The sequence below is a fragment of the Maniola hyperantus genome, chromosome 25, assembly GCF_902806685.2.
Source record: "Maniola hyperantus chromosome 25, iAphHyp1.2, whole genome shotgun sequence".
Lineage (NCBI taxonomy): Eukaryota > Metazoa > Arthropoda > Insecta > Lepidoptera > Nymphalidae > Maniola > Maniola hyperantus.
In genome coordinates, this window is record NC_048560.1 from 7,336,258 (window position 1) to 7,356,109 (window position 19,852).

The 19,852-nt window shown below is 38.2% G+C and overlaps 3 protein-coding genes across 6 annotated transcripts in view; all 3 read left to right on the plus strand.

Moving 5' to 3' along the window:
- The first annotated feature begins 1,629 nt into the window (after positions 1-1,629).
- Positions 1,630-8,099, plus strand: LOC138404077 (uncharacterized). The gene is made up of 6 exons (XM_069507267.1): positions 1,630-1,777; positions 2,419-2,523; positions 3,345-3,497; positions 5,417-5,566; positions 6,631-6,746; positions 7,877-8,099. Exons 1-6 carry the CDS (start codon positions 1,679-1,681, stop codon positions 7,932-7,934), a joined length of 681 nt encoding a protein of 226 aa, XP_069363368.1. The 5' UTR covers positions 1,630-1,678; the 3' UTR covers positions 7,935-8,099.
- Positions 8,100-9,312: 1,213 nt separating this feature from the next.
- LOC117993767 (uncharacterized) lies at positions 9,313-13,981 on the plus strand. 2 transcript variants are annotated; one of them, XM_034981592.2, is made up of 5 exons: positions 9,313-9,431; positions 9,675-9,776; positions 10,167-10,268; positions 11,006-11,107; positions 11,502-13,981. In XM_034981592.2, exons 1-5 carry the CDS (start codon positions 9,333-9,335, stop codon positions 13,920-13,922), a joined length of 2,826 nt encoding a protein of 941 aa, XP_034837483.2. In that variant the 5' UTR covers positions 9,313-9,332; the 3' UTR covers positions 13,923-13,981. The 2 variants fall into 2 exon arrangements, with proteins under 2 accessions (XP_034837483.2, XP_034837487.1); XM_034981596.2 differs by lacking the exons at positions 9,675-9,776; positions 10,167-10,268 and having other exon boundaries at positions 9,358-9,431.
- A 781-nt stretch (positions 13,982-14,762) lies between these two features.
- Positions 14,763-19,852, plus strand: part of LOC117993770 (probable ATP-dependent RNA helicase DHX35) — a 74,344-nt gene continuing 69,254 nt past the window's right edge. For all 3 annotated transcript variants that reach the window (XM_069507165.1, XM_034981599.2, XM_069507166.1), the window contains exons 1-2: positions 14,763-15,019; positions 16,018-16,283. In XM_069507165.1, the coding sequence (XP_069363266.1) occupies positions 14,986-15,019; positions 16,018-16,283 (300 nt within the window). In that variant the 5' untranslated portion in view covers positions 14,763-14,985. The remainder of the gene's footprint in view (positions 15,020-16,017; positions 16,284-19,852) is intronic.

Sequence of the window (19,852 nt, forward strand, 5' to 3'; positions counted from 1 at the left end):
ATCGGATGATTCGATTGTTGTTATTATTAGATGAACAATCGAAAACAATCGATTGTTTTCGATTGTTCAATTGTTACTTAGCTTGTGTCTTTGTTGTTCGCCGCAACAAATATTTTATGTAGACCTACATACCTAAGTAGGTATCCTCAATAGCTCAACCGGTATAGGAGTGGACTGAAAACCGAAAGGTTGACGGTTCAAATCCCGCCCGTTGCACTATTGTCGTACCTACTCCTAGCACAAGCCTGGCGCTTAATTGGAGAGGAAAGGGGAATATTAGTCATTTAATATGGCTAATATTCTTTAAAAAAAAAAAAAAAAAAAACAAATGCAAAAAATTGATTTTTTCCAAATAATTGGTTTATCGGGTCAATTAGACCCGATTTCAACGGTGGTCTTTCCGTTACTAGCACCATACAAACTCAGTTTGGTTCTCATTAACTCGATCTACAGTATAGCCGGCAGGAAATATTGTACATCGACCTTTAGACATAGCGGTTTCGTAGAGCGTTGTCTCTGTCGTTGAGACCGATAAAAAGTCACATAGGTCACAGAGACAACGCTATTAACGTACAACGTAGTCGAAATTCCACGGATACGTACGAAGCGATTTGCCTCCTCATTTCTAATTCGAACCGCTTAGACCCTTCCAGCATCAGTCTTCCCCTCCAAATATAATTTGGGTACCTACCTTCAAGTCAAGAGTGAATAGGCATCTTCTAGGCAAGCGCGCTCCATCTTAGGCTGCATCATGATTTGCCACCAGGTCTGATTGCAGCCAAGCGGTAGTCTATAATAAAAAAAAAATTTACAATATTTCTTGCTGGCTACTGTAGGTAATTTTCAAGACACGTTTAAAAAACTAATATCTAAGCATGACCGTGGTTTGCGAGATTTCCGTAAAAAATAACTAAGTAAGTACTTTTAAACGCTATCAACAACAAAGAGAGTAGGTACCCTACCTACTGATAAGATACTGTATTTTTATTACGCGATGTATTGTAAATAAAACATCTGACTGACACTAGAGGCCAATGAACATTGCGTAGATAGGTGCCCAAGGATCAAGGCCTCGTAAGCGGGGCATTGATCCCGAGATTTGCACGCTATACACTGCTGGTTTGAAAAATACTAAATCTAAATATCTAAAAGGAAAAGGTGACTGACTGACCGATTTATCAATGCTCAGCTCAAACTTCTGGACGGATCGGGCTGAAATTTGACATGCAGATAGGTATTATGACGAAGGCATCTGCTAAGAAAGGATTTTTGAAGATTCCACCCTTTTTTTTCGTATTTATTCGATATGCTGTACCTATCGACTATTAATTCCTACCCTAATACAGTGGGTGGACGAGGAAATATGAATTCCCCTTCCACCCATTGGTGGGAGAAGCCGGTGGGTGCACGGGTAGCTCCTCATTTTTTTATAAGTAACGAGCAGGCGGGTCACCTGATGTTAAGTGATCACCACCACCCACCACGAACATTATTTTGTAGCACCAGAGGAACCGCCAATGCATTGCCGGCCTTTCAGAAATTAGTTTCGGTAGTGTTCTAATTACACCCCGTATTTTACCGTGTAATAATAATTAGCATGTTAAAATAATTATTAATACTTCAATACCTATTAGTAGTTACATTTAATTAATTCACGCTATTGTGAAAGGGTATAAAAATGTGTTTTATCATGTTCTGTTCAGTTGTGAATTTCAAGATGAAGGAAGTGGTAATATTTACTATCCTAGGCGTCCTTATAGTCAACGCTTTAGCCCAGGTAAGCTTTTTTGTTATTTTCGGATTGATAGACTTCACACACCTTTGAGAACATTTTTTTTTTTTTTTTTTTATTAGATATGCCAACGATAAATTGTAACAACATTCACAAATATTAAAAACATGTCACAAACAATTCCAGTCCTACTACAATCATCAATTATATGCATATACAGCATTACATAAGTCTCCGATTGTGTTAACAATAAGCTACCTACAATCTACATTACAAACTTTTAACATTAACCACTAATTAGTAAATATAATCTACAGCTAAATTAATAGATACAGTTGCTTAATTAATGAAATTAGTTGCTCATTGCAAAAAAAATAATTAAGTTAGATAAGAGTCAGATAAGGATAACAATTTAAGGATTAAAGATTACGACAATGTCAGCTCATTCATGGAGTACAATTTTTTCTTAAATTTAATTAGAGAACATTATGGAGAACTCTCAGGCATGCAGGTTGATGATGTTTTCCTTCACCGTTAAAGCGAGTGATATTTAATTAATTAATACGAACATAGTTCCGAAAAGTTAGAGGTGCGTGCCCGGGACCCCTGACCTCTGATTAGGAGGCGGACGTCCTAACCACTAGGCTATCACAGCTTAATAAGCTTTAATTATGCTCTATTTCCAGGATGAGAATTTTCCACCAGCTGCACAAGCTGATAGCCGTACGCCCGACATTAACAAGATCCGGAATCGTGTACATCAACTTTGTGGGGCCAGGAAAATAGGCGAGGTACCTATCATCATCATCATCAACCAATAGACGTCCACTGCTGGACATAGGTCTCTTGTAGAGACTTCCATACGACACGGTCTTACCGCCTGAATCCAGCGGCTCCCTGCGACTCGTCTGATGTCGTCCGTCCACCAAGTGGGGGGGTCTTCCAACGCTGCGTCTTCCGGTGCGAGGTCGCCATTCCAGCATCTTGGGACCCCAACGTCTATCGGTTGTACCTATGTGCCCTGGCCATTCCCACTTCAGCTTCGCAACCCGTTGAGCTATGTCGGTTACTCTAGTTCTCCTACGGATCTCCTCATTTCTGATTTCATCACGTAGAGAAACTCCGCACATAGCAGCTAAGTATATCTTACAAATCCAACATCAGACTATCAAAAAGAGTATTATTTATTACCTATGTATGTATGTATGTATGTATGTATATACTTTATTGCACCACAGAAACACAAATGACAGGTTACAAAAAGAAATCTTAATAAGTAGGTACAAAAAGGCGGTCTTATCGCTAAATAGCGATCTCTTCCAGACAACCTTAACGCTAGGGAGAAAACGAACAAATGGACAATGGGAGGTGGTGTAAAATAAACCTAAATACCAATAGCTAAATAAACTAAACCATATAATAAGAATATAAAATACATATTGTTAATACACTAATACATACAAATAAAGTATAATAGACATACATAAGACTACATAGATACCTATTTTGAATAAATCACTAGACTTTTGACTTTAAAAAGTGCTATATTCTTACATTGGTACGGAACCCTTCAAGCGCGAGTCCGACACGCATGTCATCTGTTTTGTTTTAGCCCTCGTATCTTCAAAATCGACGTATAAATTGGGGGAACGTTATAAAGAGCGTGGGCCAGGCGGTGGCAAAGGGGATAGAAGCTTACCACGACTACAGCAAGGGGAGAAGCGCGCAGTTCGACGATGCTGAGGCAGACAGATCACCATTTCCGGTGAGATTTTTTCCAACCCATAGGTAGGTAATATCGTACAGGCGCCAGTGCCTTCCCATGGTTGTAGCAAATACAAAGGATGTTGTGTGTGTTGCTGTGTGTGTGCTTGTGTTTTTAGGGTTCCGTAGAAAACAAGGAACAATGGCGCGTGGCGAAAATCGGAACTAACATTTGAACAAAGGGCAATGTTAGTTCCGATTTTCAAACAAGTTTGAATATGATAATATTCAAAGGCATCTTCTAGGTAAACGCGTCCCATCTTAGGCTGCATCATCACTTTCCATCAGGTGTGATTGCAGTCAAGAATTTGTCTATAATGAATATAAAAAAATAAAAAAAAATAAAATTAACAATGCGAAAGTGTACGTCTGTCTGTCTTTCTGTCTGTCTGTCTGTCAGTCTGTCTGTCAGTCTGTCTGTCTGTCTATGTGTCTGTCTGTCGGTCTGTCTAAATTTGGTACAGAGATAGCTTGCACCCCGGGGAAGGACATAGGCTAATTTTTATCACGGAATATCAAAGAGTTCCTACAGGATTTTACAAAACCTAAATCCACACGGACATCATCTGATTCTATTAGGTACCTACCTATATTATAAAAATTAGCGACCTCCCTGGCGCAGTGGTAAGCGCTGTGGTCTTGTTGGTGGGAGGACCTGAGTTAGATTCCCGGCAGGGAATTTAATAATTTCTAAATTTCTAGTTTGGACTGGTGGGAGGCTTCGGCCGTGGCTAGTTAGCACCCAACCGGTAAAGCCGTACCGCCAAGTGATTTAGCGTTCCGGTACGATTCCGACTAGTAACCGAAGGGGTATGGGGGATGAATGCGCGGGCATAAACTATTCCTCAATAAAATGCAGTTACCTTTCCTGCTGGTTCGTCTGTATCGAAGCTGCGATGGCCTCCCAGAAGAGACAAAAAAAAAAAAAAACCGACTTCGTTACACAAACACTAAAAATTGAAAAATAATTTAATTTATTACCGAATATATTATGTATACAAGAGTTAATATAGTTCCATAATAATATTTTTTTGTGCCGGTGCCAATTAGCTTTAGCTGCGTGAATCGTCTAGACTTCATATTTTTATGGGACTCCACCATGGCACCTCATTGGCACCGACCCCAAAAAATATTATTATGGAACTATATTAACTCTTGTATACATAATATATTCGGTAATAAATTAAATTATTTTTCAATTTTTAGTGTTTGTGTAACGAAGTCGGTTTTTATTTTTTTTGTAAAAATTTTTTATTTCACAATTTTTAGTGGCCCCATGGAATTATGCTATGGATGGTTAAAAGTCTACTGTTTACTAAGCTATTACACTGATCGCGAGCAATTTACTCTTATCCGTTGAGGAGTTCCAGTGTCTATCTTCGAAGATGTTCATCAGATCTTCACCAAATTGAAATGGGACCAACTTTGAAGTATACCCTTTCAAACAAAAAAATAATTTTCAAAATCGGTCTAGGCGTTTTCGAGTAATCGGGGAACATACATAAAAAAAAAAAAAAAAGATTCCGACGAATTGAGAACCTCCTCCTTTTTTTGAAGTCGGTTAAAAAGATCTCGTTTAGTATCTATCTATGTCCTGAAAATAATACTCGTACATAAGAGCTTTAAACTTCTATACAATCCATATCCGTACCTATCCACTAATATGGCTAAGAATACATTGCGAAAAGGCTCTCTTGGCACTTGAATGACATTGACAGGGGGGCGCTGTAGGAGAACAAAGACTTAGAACAAGGGTGTCAAACTGATTTTCCAAAACGCCACCTTTAAGATTTAGGGCGTGTTAGCGGGCCAAGGTCAAAGGAGGTGGCCAAGATTTGAACCGGAAACACGTTTTCAAACTTTCATATTATATTATCTAGTATGGAATATGGATGAATTGAAACGATAATAATCTTTTAGGTCCCGTATCTTCAAAATCGACGTATAAATTGGGGGAACGTCATAAAGACCATGGGGCACGCATTGCTGAAGGGGATAGAAGCCTACCACCATTACGGGAGAAGCGGACAGGTGAACGATGCTGAGCCAGGGGAGAGATTATTGTTTGCGGTGAGAATCATTATCATCATTAATTGGGGGAACGTTATAAAGAGCATGGGGCAGTCGATGGTGACGGGGATAGAAGCCTACTATAGTACGGTAAGGGATGAAGCGGACAGATGAACGACGCTGAGGCAGGGGAGAGATTATTGTTTGCGGTGAGAATCATTATCATCATTAATTGGGGGAACGTTATAAAGAGCATGGGGCAGTCGATGGTGACGGGGATAGAAGCCTACTATAGTACGGTAAGGGATGAAGCGGACAGGTGAACGACGCTGAGGCAGGGGAGAGATTATTGTTTGCGGTGAGAATCATTATCATCATTAATTGGGGGAACGTTATAAAGAGCATGGGGCAGTCGATGGTGACGGGGATAGAAGCCTACTATAGTGCGGTAAGGGATGAAGCGGACAGGTGAACGACGCTGAGGCAGGGGAGAGATTATTGCTATTGAGCTATTGAGGCTTATAAAATAACTAGATGATGTCTGCGACTTCGTCAGCGTGGATTTAATTTTTTTTAAATCCCATGGGAACTCTTTAATTTTCCGGGATAAAAAGTAGCCTATGTCATTGCCTGAGTTATTAGCTAACTCTGTACCAAATTTCATCAAAATCGGTTGAACGGTTGGGCCGTGAAAAGCTAGCAGACAGACAGACACACTTTCGCATTTATAAAATAAAAATATATATAGTTATACTAGCTTCTGCCCGCGGCTTCGCCCGCGTGGCCGACAGGAAACAAATGGCATTTTTTTCAGAAACAAACATTATAACATCAGGACGCGCACCCTGCACCAGCAAAACCTTCCAACCCCCAAATCCCTATTTCAAATTATACCCCATATTACAAAGAATAGACCCTCCAAATTTCATGTCTTTAGGACCAGCGGTTTAGGCTGTGCGTTGATATATGTCAATCAGTCAAGTCAGTCAGTCAGAACTTTGAATTTTATATATATAGATAGTAAATAGTATAGTATGGATAGTATGGATTAAACCTAAAACTATAACAATTTAGAGTAAGTAGGATAGATATAGATTTAAATAATTCGTTACTTCTGTATGCAGCACGAAGTTGGAAAGCACGTGTTGGAGCACGCCCTAGCGGACCCCGTCGCTATTGTATCTCTACACAACGGCTGGAACGACGGAGTTAACACCCTACCACACTTGCGCCGAAATAAGTATGTTTGCTATATTATTTACTTCTTCTTCTTCCTTGCCTTATCCCACGCTACCAGTGGCGGATTTGCCCGGCTCAGCACACGAGTAGATATTATAGACCAGAGGGGAAGCTTCATACTAGCTCACGCACACCACGACGTGCCACGGACGCTCCGTTTGCCGCCAAGCTGGGCGCACGGGGCGTCCGTGGCACGTCGTGGTGTGCGTGAGCTAGTATGAAGCTTCCCCTCTGGTCTATATATCTACTCGTGTGGGCTCAGTACCAGGCCTGGGCCTACGGCGGCGGCCAGACATTAGGGGCAGCCAATCGTGACAAAAAAATCACCAATGAATATTGATAACAAGTAATAAAGCCTCAATAGCTCAACCGGTAAAGGAGTGGACTGAAAACCGAAAGGTCGACGGTTCAAAACCCGCCGTTGCACTATTGTCGTACCTACTCCTAGCACGAGCTTGACGCTTAGTTGGAGAGGAAAAGGGAATATTAGTCATTTAACATGGCTAATATTCTTTTTAAAAATAGAAAAAAACAAAAAAAAAAACGCAAAGTACCTACCTGCCTACCCAGTGGCGTGCACAGGGTTTGAAGCCAGGGTAGGCATTAGTTAGGTAGGAATCTGTTTACTGGCAGTTCATTATGAAAAATATGCATTGAGCTATTACAACTGGGGTAAGCAGTGCATTTATGCCTCTATGACGTGCACGCCACTATGCCTACCTATCTAAATATTGTAAAGTTTGCACACACTATGGTGGGCTGCACTACACCGCAACGTATAACAATAATCTAGATCTTTTTTCTCTAGAAGTAAATACCTTTCATATGATACCCCACTTGATATAGTTATCTTACTTCGGAAATTGAAAATACTAATTATTAGTTCATGACCACAATTTTTTTTGTGCGATGTAACCACCAATTCACGGTTTTCAGATTTTTTCCCGAATATCTGCTATAAGACCTAGGTGGACCTACCTGCCAAATTTCATTACTCTAGGTCAACGGGAAGTACCCTGTAGGTTTCTTGACACACCGACAGACAGACAGACAACAAAGTGATCCTATAAGGGTTCCGTTTTTCCTTTTGAGGTACGGAACCCTAAAAACCTACTGTCTCTTTGATTTCAGCTATCGATGGACCCCGCCCGGTAGGCCGCCACCGTATGTCCCACCCAGCCAAGATTAGCCCGTTTATTGCGCTATCTACCTACTGGCCACTACAATAAACTAATTACAGAAAAAAAAACATTAATGTAACGTAGGTACGTAGTTATTAATTAGCCTCAATAGCTCAACGGGTAAAGGAGTGGACTGAAAACCGAAAGGTCGACGGTTCAAACCCCGCCCGTTGCACTATTGTCGTACCTACTCCTAGCACAAGCCTGACGCTTAGTTGGAGAGGAAAGGGGAATATCAGTCATATTATAACATGACTAATATTCCTATAATTACCTATGTTTTATTGTTACAATACTAACACATAATGGGTCAAAACTTCAAAAGATATTGGAATAAATAAATTGAATTGAATAATTGAATTGATATTCTTGATTACCCTGAATACCTACTCCCTTGTCCAGCAAGACCCTCACAACTGAAAGAATAATTCTGATTATATATAACTTATTGATTTTCCGGGATAAAAAGTAGCCTATGTCCCTCTCCAGATCTTAAAACTATACCCATTCAAAAAATCACGTCAATCCGTTGCTCCGTTGCGACGTGATTGAAGGACAAACCAACAAACAATCACACTTTCACATTTATAATAGGGGTAGTGATTACGTAAACCTAAAACTAAAGCTATACGAGGGTTCCAAACGCGTCCTATCTGAGAAGAGCCTACAGTTAACTTAGTCGGATATTTTTTTATAATCACCATTTCACAATATTAATCAAGCTTAATAACACTGTCAAAGCTTTGTTTTTGTTGGTTTGTCCTCCAATCACATGGCAACGGAGTAACCAACGGATCGAAGTGATTTTTGTATGGGAGGACCACTTTTATCCCGGAAAATCAAAGAGTTGCCACGGGATTTTGAAAACTCAAATCCACGCAGACGAAGCCGCGGGCATCAGGAGTTTTTTTCATGAAACGTACCTATTTACTTACCTAATTAAGATAAAGAAAATTAAATACATGAAAACACAAATTAAATTTTGTCAAGTTCTTAAGTTCTTTCAATAACACAATTAGGTAATATTTTTAAAACATATTAAGCAGGTAAGCATATATATTGCAAACTAACTCATGCCTGCGACCTCGTTCGCATGGACTACACAAATTTCAAACCCCTATTCTTTCCCCTTAGGGGTTAAATTTTCAAAAATCCTTTCTTAGCGAATGTCTGCGTCATAATAGCTAAACGCGTCAATATTTCATCCTGATCCGTCAAGTAGTTTGAGCTCTGCGTTGACAGATTAGTCAGTCAGTCCATCAGTCACCATTTCCTTTTATAGCTATGTATTTAGATGACTAAAATTATAAAGTTGTAATAGGTACATAATTAAGTGTTACATGGCATTCATTTCACACCTCATTAAACATGGTGTACCTACGAGTATCCTACCTACCTATTTTGAAATGGGAAAACTTAATCATTTGTGGCTCGACCGATTCGGAAGAATGCTGACGGTTTTGGTTTTGAGTGTCAGTTTATCGATTTTAGGATCCGACGCTGCGGTAATAAATATATTCTATAATCATCATCATCATCAAACCATCAACGACCAACTACTGAGCACGGGTCTTCTCTTATAATGACAATGGTTTAGCAATAATGCCCTCCCGACCGAATTTCTCCATAGAGATTAACGCGCGGGAGATATTAAAATAATCATTTTCAGTTTGAGCGTGATTATCGCCAACCGTAAGCCTATTTTGCAATAAAAATAATTTCATTACCATCCTATTGATTACCAACAGGTCAACGAAATGATCGCAGCGGGACAACAAACGATTCCGCAAAATTTTATACCACCTTCTCTAAATTTCAACACTGAAAAAAAAGGCTCTCCAAATATTCCTGTAAGTATAAATGAATGAGGTATCGGTTCATTCGACTCTTTCTTAGTGAATGGCGAGGTTGAGGTACTGCTGAAAGTAGATGTAAAGAAAGCTTTTGATTCTTTGAACAGTGAAACTTTGCTGATCGAATTTTCAACGCAGCTTCTCAAAATTTACCCATAGGTTTGGCAATGTTACAGATCTGACTCGAAATTATTTTTTGAAGTTAGCGATATTATTATTAAGTCTTCAGCAAGGGGATCCTTTAGGTCCAGATCTATTACATTCTATGCTAAAATGAATAGCCATCTTCTACGCAAGCGTGCTCCAACCTAAACCTCATCATTATCTATTTGTAAGCATATTTTACAAAAAATATAATTTCATTACCATCCTATTGAATACCAACAGGTCAACGAAATGGCTGCAGCGGGACAACCAACAATTCCGCAAAATTTTATACCACCTTCTCTAAATTCCAACACTGAAAACAAAGGTTTTCCAAATATTCCTGTAAGTATAAATGAGTGAGGCAGCGGTCCATTCAGCTCTGATTTACTTTTTTAGTGAATGGCGAGGTTAATGTGCTACTGAAAGTAGATGTAAAGAATACTTTTAATTCTGTAAACAGGGTAACTTTGCTGACCGAAGTTTCAACGCAGCTTGCCGAAATTTACCCATATATTTGGCAAACAGCTCTGCTTCGAAATTATTTTTTGGTGCAAAAAGAAAGAGAGAAAATGTATTTTTTTGTTGTTGGTATCACAGATAAAAAGCATACGAATGTAAAATTTTAATCTGTCACAACAACCTAAATGGGTGTACAGCTCAGCATAATGTCTTGCATAATAATTGCTTTAATACGCATAAAATGCAGGACGCAGATTTTCAGCTGTGACCCGGGATAGATGATAGCGATATCAAGTTTTCTATAGGCGTTCAGCAAGGGGATCCTTTAGGTCCAGCTTTGTTAAGCTTAGGGATCTATTACACTCTAGGCTAAAATGAATAGGCATCTTCTAGGCAAGCGTGCTCCAACTTAGATCTCATCATTGCTATTTGTTCAGCATGATTATCGTTAACCATAAGGATATTTTGCAATAAAAATAATTTCTCTCCCTCCCTTGAAAAAGGACCCCGGATGGGTTCGAAACTAGTCGGGCTAACCTCGACTAGACACGTGAGTACAGCCGGGATAGATATTATTTATAATTAAAAAAAATCATTACCATCCCATTCAATACCAACAGATCAACGAAGTGGTCGCAGCGGGACAACCAACAATTCCGCAAAATTTTATACCACCTTCTCTGAATTTCAACACTGAAAACAAAGGCACTCTAAATAATCCTGTAAGTATACTCAGATATCTAATACACCTTTCATCATCATCATGATCAACCCATCGCTGACCTACTACTGACCGTTCTTCTCAGAATGAGAAGGGGCTTAGGCTATTTTAGGTCTGTCACGCTGGCTCAGTGTAAATTGACAGACTTCACACTCCTTTGAGAATATCATGAAAAACTATCAGGCATACAGGTTTCCTCACGATGTTTTCCTTCACCGTTAAAGCTAGTGATGTTGATTGCTTGAAACTCACTACAAAACTACAAAAAGTTAGAATGGTGCCCGTGGTTGAACCCCCAACCTCGGGATTAGACGGCTGACGTCTTACTGACCGCTTACTTATTTATTTTGAATGGACATTTTCTTATTTTAATAATATACTGTTATCTTTTACAGCCACCAATTCAATTCCAAGTGGTAGATAACCCGCAAAATGGAGCCTACTGTCCAAATGCTGCAATATTGCTCAATATCTTGAACATGTTGACCAGTTCATTGCCTCAAGATAACAACTCCATATTGGACCCAGACAAATTCAAGTATGTATTAACGGTTGTTAAGAATTTCTTAGAAACAACACCTTTGAATCCAGAAAACCTAGAATTATACAACAGGTTGAAATATCTAGACGCAATTGTGGATAAAATAAAAGAAAACCCAAGTTTGCGAGAACTGGATGGTACTACTTCAAAAACATCACCTCCATATGACTTACCTGCACAGCGCAATCTTAATTGTCAAGCTTTATTTAACAATCTCATAAATTTTATTAATACAGCATATGCTCAAGTATTGAGATATTGTTTGCAAACTGGAAAATGTAATGCAAACAATGGACTGAATATTCCAAGCAATTATAATGGAATTTACCAGTTGAATCCATATGGGCTAATACAACGAAATTCAACGACTAAAATTTGGCCATTCTATGATTTACCTAAAGAATCTATAACAGCAGGCGCTGATTTAGTAAACTTTATTAAAAGTCAAGAAGGAAAAGGAATACATGATATGATGTCTATTCTTAAAAATTATAGACCAAGTGGAGCTACTAATGTTCCTGACAATGAATTGAAGAGTCCAAACGATATTCAAAATCCCTTTCTTCATATGAATCCTAAAAACGTTCAAATACCAAGCTTGTATCAACCTATGAATGGAATGAATGGCAAAAATCCAAATCTACAACCGAGCAACATCTACTATCCTCCAAATGTGAACACAATGCCATGGCAAATTATATTTTCTGGACTAAAATTATTGCCGCAATATACGTATCCCAAAAACAGTCGAATACCAAGCTTGTATCAACCTATGAATGAGATGAATGGGAAAAATCCAAATTTACAACCAAGCAAAATCTACTATCCTCCAAATATGAACATGCCATGGCAAACTATATTTTCTGGCCTAAAAGGTTTGTCGGGAAATGCGTATCTACAACTTTTGAAAAAGTTTTATGAACGGAATAACTTAGGCACTACAAGTTCTATATATCCTGGAATGGAAACACCATTGCAACTTATAAATGGACAAATTATTCCAATTAACACAGGAATACCAAATACAAATCCAAATGAGATAGTTAAACTTAATCCAAGTTTTGATAATGATCCAAACCATCTTATTGATATTTTGAAACGAGTCCCTAATCAGCAGCAAAACTTACTTAATACAAATATAAAAATAACCCAAGCAGAAATTAATAAAATCCCAAATTTTGTTGACAACACCCCTTTAGCGAATATTTACCAATATCTTCAATATTTACAGAATCTAAATATCCGACCAAGTATGCCGCAGAATATTTTGCCTCAAAAGCCAACATTTCCACAGCAAAGTAGTAATTATGTTGCTTATAATCAAAATCAAGTACAAAATCCACCTACAGTAGGAGTTTACAATCAACTACTTAACCAAAGTGGTTTGGGCTTTAACCAAATGTCCCCATTCAGTACTGCATATTATAACACAAAAGATAATAATGGACAGAATATGTTTACTGATAACACGAAACAAGGAAATTATGGCGGTCAATTATTAGACTTTAATTCCTTACTAGGCGTAGCAAATCAGGGTAAATTGAATAATGTACCTATTAAAAACGGTATAATAGAACTAACTTATGCACTTAAAAAACCAAAACCAGAATATGAATCGCAGTATTACGTAAAATATCGACTACCTTATCAGACTTTCCTTTATAACCTACAAAATTTATTGGTAAAGAAGCCATATTTGAGAAATGAACCGAATGGGCTTTACCAGGAGTTACTCGTCGGGTCAAACGTAACAGATACATCTAACGATTTGAAAGGACTAAACCATGAAGATATAGTTAAATTAACTACTACAAATGGTACTTTGGTTACAGCGAAACTTTTGCATAATAATGACACGACAGTAGATGAAATACTAAAAGTAGTTCAAAGACTAAATTCAAAACTACCTGTGGAGACTATTATTGATTTTAATAAAAATGCAACTAAAAATATTAATTTGGAAACACAGCAGAATAATGTTAATGGAACTAAAACTTCTGGTGTCAATAATTTATCGAAGAATGTTTATCCAACATTTTCTGATGTGCAAAGAAGAATATATCCGAATTCAAATTACCCCTATTCATCAATTGGTCAGTATCCACAAAGATTTCAATACAATGCATATTCTGCGTATCAGACTAATCCAGGATTACTAAATGTTGGAATGCCATTTTTGAAATACGGTAATGTTTTGCCGAATACAAAATATAATTTGAATAATCCCACATTGTTACCATATCTTGTTAGAAATTATCCTCAATTGGGAAGATAAAAGTATTCTAAATAATCTTTTAAATTGTATTAAAATTATAAAATAAACAATAACAATAACAGCTTTATTTCATTTTATCCTTCGTAGGCATGACTATTATTTTCTACCATAGGTACTTTAAGTTTTTATAATTTTTATGATATTGTTTTTACCCTACACTTCAAGGAAATTTCTAAATAATTTTAAATAGGTAGGTACATATCAAAAATTGCGAAACCGGCAGGATTCGAACGGGACAATACGCAGAGAAACATTCACCTTTTATAAAATAATGAAGGTCTGGCACGCGCTGGTTCTTAGTCCATATTGGTCGAGCCCACGGCCCACCACACAGCTTGCATAAGGCGTTCTTCAACAGAGAGTGTGCAGCGCCCTCCACTACGCTACCGTGAGCTATATCTTGGTCTATGGTTATATATATATTTTTTTTGTTTTTTGTTTTTTTATTCATGTAAACTTTTTAAAAGTGCTTATGAATAGTCAGGTAGTTTTAATTTACCACTGGTTCGGAATGCCGTTCCTACCGAGAAGAACCAGCAAGAAACTCGGCAAGAAACTTTTTAATTCTTAATTTTTCAATTTACAATGTTATTATACCGTACTATACAAGCCATTGCAGCCCCGTGCATTGCTGGAGCGAGTCAAATCCACGCTTTTTTATCGTTTACATAGTCTGCGACTGTATAATATGCTTTTTTTAGGAGCATACTTTTAACACATTTTTTAAACTTGTGTAAAGGCAAGTCTATTATTTTTTATCTGTAGCTATTTTCTTTGTCTGTGATTTTTCACTGTCACCAACTGTCACTGTCTATTGTCAACGCTAATCTATGACGCTAATGGTGCGCTAATGTCAAAAAAATCAAAACAAACATACCTACTGCAAAGCAGTCGAATTTTTAGTTTTTCAGTGAACTTAGTGATATTTTCCACCGTTTTTCCGTGAAACTTCAAAGTTTATTGATTACTGAAATATATGAGTGCAAAAGTTTGTGTAGAAATGTGATAGAGACATAGATTTTGTGTGTGTATTACAAGCGTAATTTCTTCGTAATTCAATACGATGCTAACAAGGAAACCAGTATTTATTAGGCCGGGTAAGTGCTGAAATACATTGAAAAGTGTTAAATATACACTTGATACTTGATTGGCTCATGGATCCTAAGGCACCATCTCCATGGGCGAGGGACTCGCAAAGAGTCCAACCTACTATAGTCGGCGATAGTATCGCCCTGTGGAGATTGGGTTATAACAGTTGTATCGAATTAGGTGGCAAGGCGAGTTTATCGCCGCAATTCTCTTGCCCGTGGAGATAGTTCCTAAGAGCATTTTAGCTTCTGACACTAGAAGCTGTCACTCGTGCTCGCCCTTCTGTTTTTAAATCTGTGGAACCAACTCCCATCGGCGGTGTTCCCACTAGATTACTATTATTCAAGGATTATTCAAGGGGCGGATCAATAACTTAACATCAGGTGACCCGTCTGCTCGTTTGCTCGCTATCTCTATTTAAAAAAAAATCAGTTAGCGATACGACTGTTGCCTCAATAAAAAAAAATTCGCCTTCCGTCGGTCGGTTGGCTAGACACTTAAATATAAATGGTGAGCAAACAAGCAGGCGGGTCACCTGATGTTAAGTGATTGTCGCCCATGAACGTTTACAGTACCAGAGGAACCACCAATGTGTTGCCTGCCTTTCATGAATTTGTTGGTCCGCCCTTGGATAACCCCATGTTGTAATCTAAAGGGAACACCGCCGAAGGGAGTTGATTCCACAGTTTGCATGTGGGTGGAGAAAAGGATCTGGCACAATAACAATTTTTATTCAAATCAGTTAAACAGATAGGCCTTGAGAAGGTAAAAGACGGATAGGCAGACAGACAGACACACTTTTATATTTTTAATATCAAATCAAATCAAATTTATTCACAATAAGTAGATAATAAATTACACTTTTTGATTGTCAGTTGTTGGATTTATAAGATATAGTTGTGGTAACTTTTGTGCAAACTTAGAACTAAAGCAACGAGGGTTCCAAACGCGCCCAGAGAAGAGCCTACAACAAACTCATTAGTTCAGTAGTTTCTCTTTATTTTAGGTGACGATGCTCTCTACCCAATAAAAAACAAAGATGGCGCCATAGAGACACTAATAAACCCAAACATAGACTCAGCTTTGACCATAGACAAGGATGCACAGACAAACTTTGTGTACAACAGATACCACCATCTCCCACTAGAGGCACAAAGGCAGAAGCTACCAGTCTTTCAGTATAGAAACCATATACTGTATCTGCTGGAGAGATATCAAACGTTGATTTTGATTGGTGAAACGGGATGCGGGAAGTCTACGCAAGTACCTCAGGTAAGGAATTTCACTCTAAAAATCCATACTAATATTATAAATGCGAAAGTGTGTCTGTCTGTCTGTCTGATAGCTTTTCACGGCTCAACTGTTCAACCGATTTTGACTAAATTTGGTACAGAGGTAGCTTGCAACCGGGGGAAGGACGTAGGCTACTTTTTAACCCGGAAAATTTTAGAGTTCCCACAGGATTTTTAAAAACCTAAATCCACGCGTACGAAGTTGCGGGCATCAGCTAGTGTTTATATAAGTTCCGCAAATTTCTATTGCGCTGGAACCATGTCTCATTAACATCGAAATGACGTCATTTTGACGTCAGCCGAAATTAAAGTATACCGTCAGCTCGAAACTTCAGTCTAGTGCTGACGTCACTAAAATGGCGGCGCGCGGCGGCGGAATGAGTTTTGCATACTGACCAGTGGCTACCGCGGTTGTTTGACAGCTACAATGTCACGATCGCAGTCATCTCTGATTGGTTAATGCTCGCTCACTATTGGCCACAATGCATTGTTGCAACAAGAATCGCACAAATTCAGCCAATCAGAACAATTGAGATTGTAATAATGATTGATGCAGGTTTTAGACAATCGCCCTACAGGATTTGGAAATTTATTTCTAGTAAGGTATCTAGAAGGCTATAGGAAATATTGATTGAATTGAATATAGATTAATATCAAGACTGAATTGCTTTTTAATAATTCTTCAATTATGAACGACTTTTTAGTTGGCGCTGACTAAACGGAAACTGTTTGCATCCTCGGGATGGACATTTTGATCCCGGAATATGAAAGAGTTCCCACGGGATTTTTAAAAACCTAAATCCACGCGGACGATGTCGCGGGGCGTCAGTTAGTTTTATGTATTTTACAAATAGTCTGATGTTTTGAAAAATGTCCAAAGTAAACGTGAGTTACGGGTTACGACAATTTGCAAATATGCATTTCACAATCTATCAAGTTTATCTTTCAGTGTTTATGTTATCAGTCAGTTACATATTGCACAGAATACTAACTGTTACAAGATAAACTACAAAACTAAAACTCGACTACTCTTACTCGACTCAATAAACGCTGAAAAGTGAAATTGTTTCACTATTGTATATTTCTGCCAATCCGCACTTGGCCAGCATGGTGGATTATGACCAACCCCTACTCACACTGAGAGGAGACCCGTGCTGTGTCGGGAGTTGATAATGATGATGATGATGATTCTATATTTTAATATTGTACCTACCTACTAAAATATTTTTCACCAACTTCCAAAAAGGATGTGGTTCTCAAATTGGCCCGTTTTTTTTTAAATATTGTGTATATATCGACATCTCCATTGTTTCTTAACCACATTTCGGATGTTCAAAGAATCAAGTTTTGGCCTCAAAAACTACAATTTATTTATTTAATTTTACTTAATATTATAAAGATTAAAAATATTCTTTAGTGAATTACGAGAGCCAAAACACGATTGGCACAATTGGGCTCGATACAAAAATTCGCAAAGTTTCCCCAAAATACGCATTTTTTAACTGACCAGTAGGAGAAAACCCAGTTTTATTCGATTGATATAAAACCAATTTCAATAAAATTTCGTATCTACGTTCAACGTTTAATACACTGGGATTACGGTAATATTTTATGGTAACAGGGCACATAGAAATTTAAATATAAATATTTATAAAAAGCGTGCAACTGCGCTCGGGCGGCCCAGACAGACTACCGCTTTCGTCAATCGCCCGCAACCATTGACTTATATATTACTTCGTATGGATAGGGTCATTGAACAAACAAAATGGCACCGACTCATTGGTGCTATAGAACTAATGCAACCTCAGTGACGTCTGGATTTCAAACGGGTTGTTCATTAGTATCTAAGAGGTGGTGCTGATTTATTTTGTTCTTAAACCGTGAAAAATTTTGTTCGCTTGACCATAACTTGTCATTTATATCGATGCCCGCAACTCGTTTTAGAGAGCACCCGTGTATAACTTCAATACCATTTAGTTGAAGAGGAAAGGGGAATATTAGTCATTTAACATGGCTAATATTCTTTAAGTAAAAAAAAAAAAAAAAAAATCAAAATTTTAGAAATCAAAATGTTTGAACGCCCTAGCCATAAGCTAAGCCTCTTTCTCATTACGAATTTCCGTATGATAAAAGCTAAGACATAAATTATCTTTTAAGTCCTATCTAAATCCTTGCGAGTGCTAAGTCCAATAGAAAATCCTCGCGAAATCTTTTTCAAGTACATTATCAAAACGCGGTATAACCTACTCCATATATCTTAATCACATGCAATAATTTTTTTAATTAGTTGTTATAATTTAACACATCATTAGTCTAACCCAAATGAAACAGTAGCTACTCCCTATGTCACTCTCCAGTGCAAAAAATCACTTCGATCCATTGCTCCGTTGCGACGTGATTGAAGGACAAACCAACAAACAAACACACTTTCGCATTAATAATATGGGTAATGATGATATTTATTTGCACGAGATGCTAATACTTAAGTTAATTCTTCAATAGACCTTGATCAATGCAAGTGGTTTCAAAGTTGAATGATTTAGGAGTACAAGGTTAAACCTACAGCTGTTTTGGAGGGACCAGGCCGTGTCGATGCCTAAGGCTCCGCGCAAACTGGCCACCGACCACAGCCACCGGTGGCTTTTGTGCGCCACGTCCTTTGGCGAGGCTCCGCGCAAACGGGCCACCGACCTGGAAGAGATACGATCACGACAGCCACCGGTGACTGTTGTGGTCGTATCTCTTCCAGGCTAGCCTGCTACCATCTTAGACTGCATCATCAATTACCACCAGGTGAGATTGCAGTCAAAATTATAACTCTGTCTCGGAATCGTGTAAATATCGTCTCTAACTATACCTTATCGGACGTTTTACTGGAAAGAGTGACACAGATTCGAGATCTTGGTCTGACCATTGATGTAGTGTAATGACCACACTGTATAATGCGTAGTAAACGTGAGTGTAACTCTGCAGTGTGGAGTCCAGCGCACGCAAGTTATACTCTAGCGATAGAAAAAGTACAGCGTAAATTTGCTCGCCATTTGTATAAAACAATGTACGGATATTATCCGTACCTGTATCCGTCCTTGTTTGTATCGGGTATGGTGGGGTTAAAAACTTTGCAGACAAGGAGAACCAGAGCTATTCTGGTACACTATTACCTTCTACTCCAAAACAAAGTCGACAACCCAGCAGCGGCGAAGAGTCAATATAACACGATTCCTATCGGCTTCCCTTTAAGAATTGGCATAATATAGCGTAAGTAGGTACTATTCACATAAATTCCGTAATACGTTCGTAAATACAAAGGTTCGATCGTCACAAATGCTAATTTTTCTTTTGTTATTAAGTACTAATTTAAGTTAAAAACATAACAGCTAATGTAAGTAACATACACCTACGTCCTACACCTTACAAGCCGTAAAATATCGGATTCCCTAGTTAGATTTTTGCTTAGTATTTATCTCTTTCATTTCCCTAGCGAAAGCGAAATGAGCGAACTAGGTCTGTCTCGCTCTACGGCCGACTAATAAAGAGCACACCAATTTA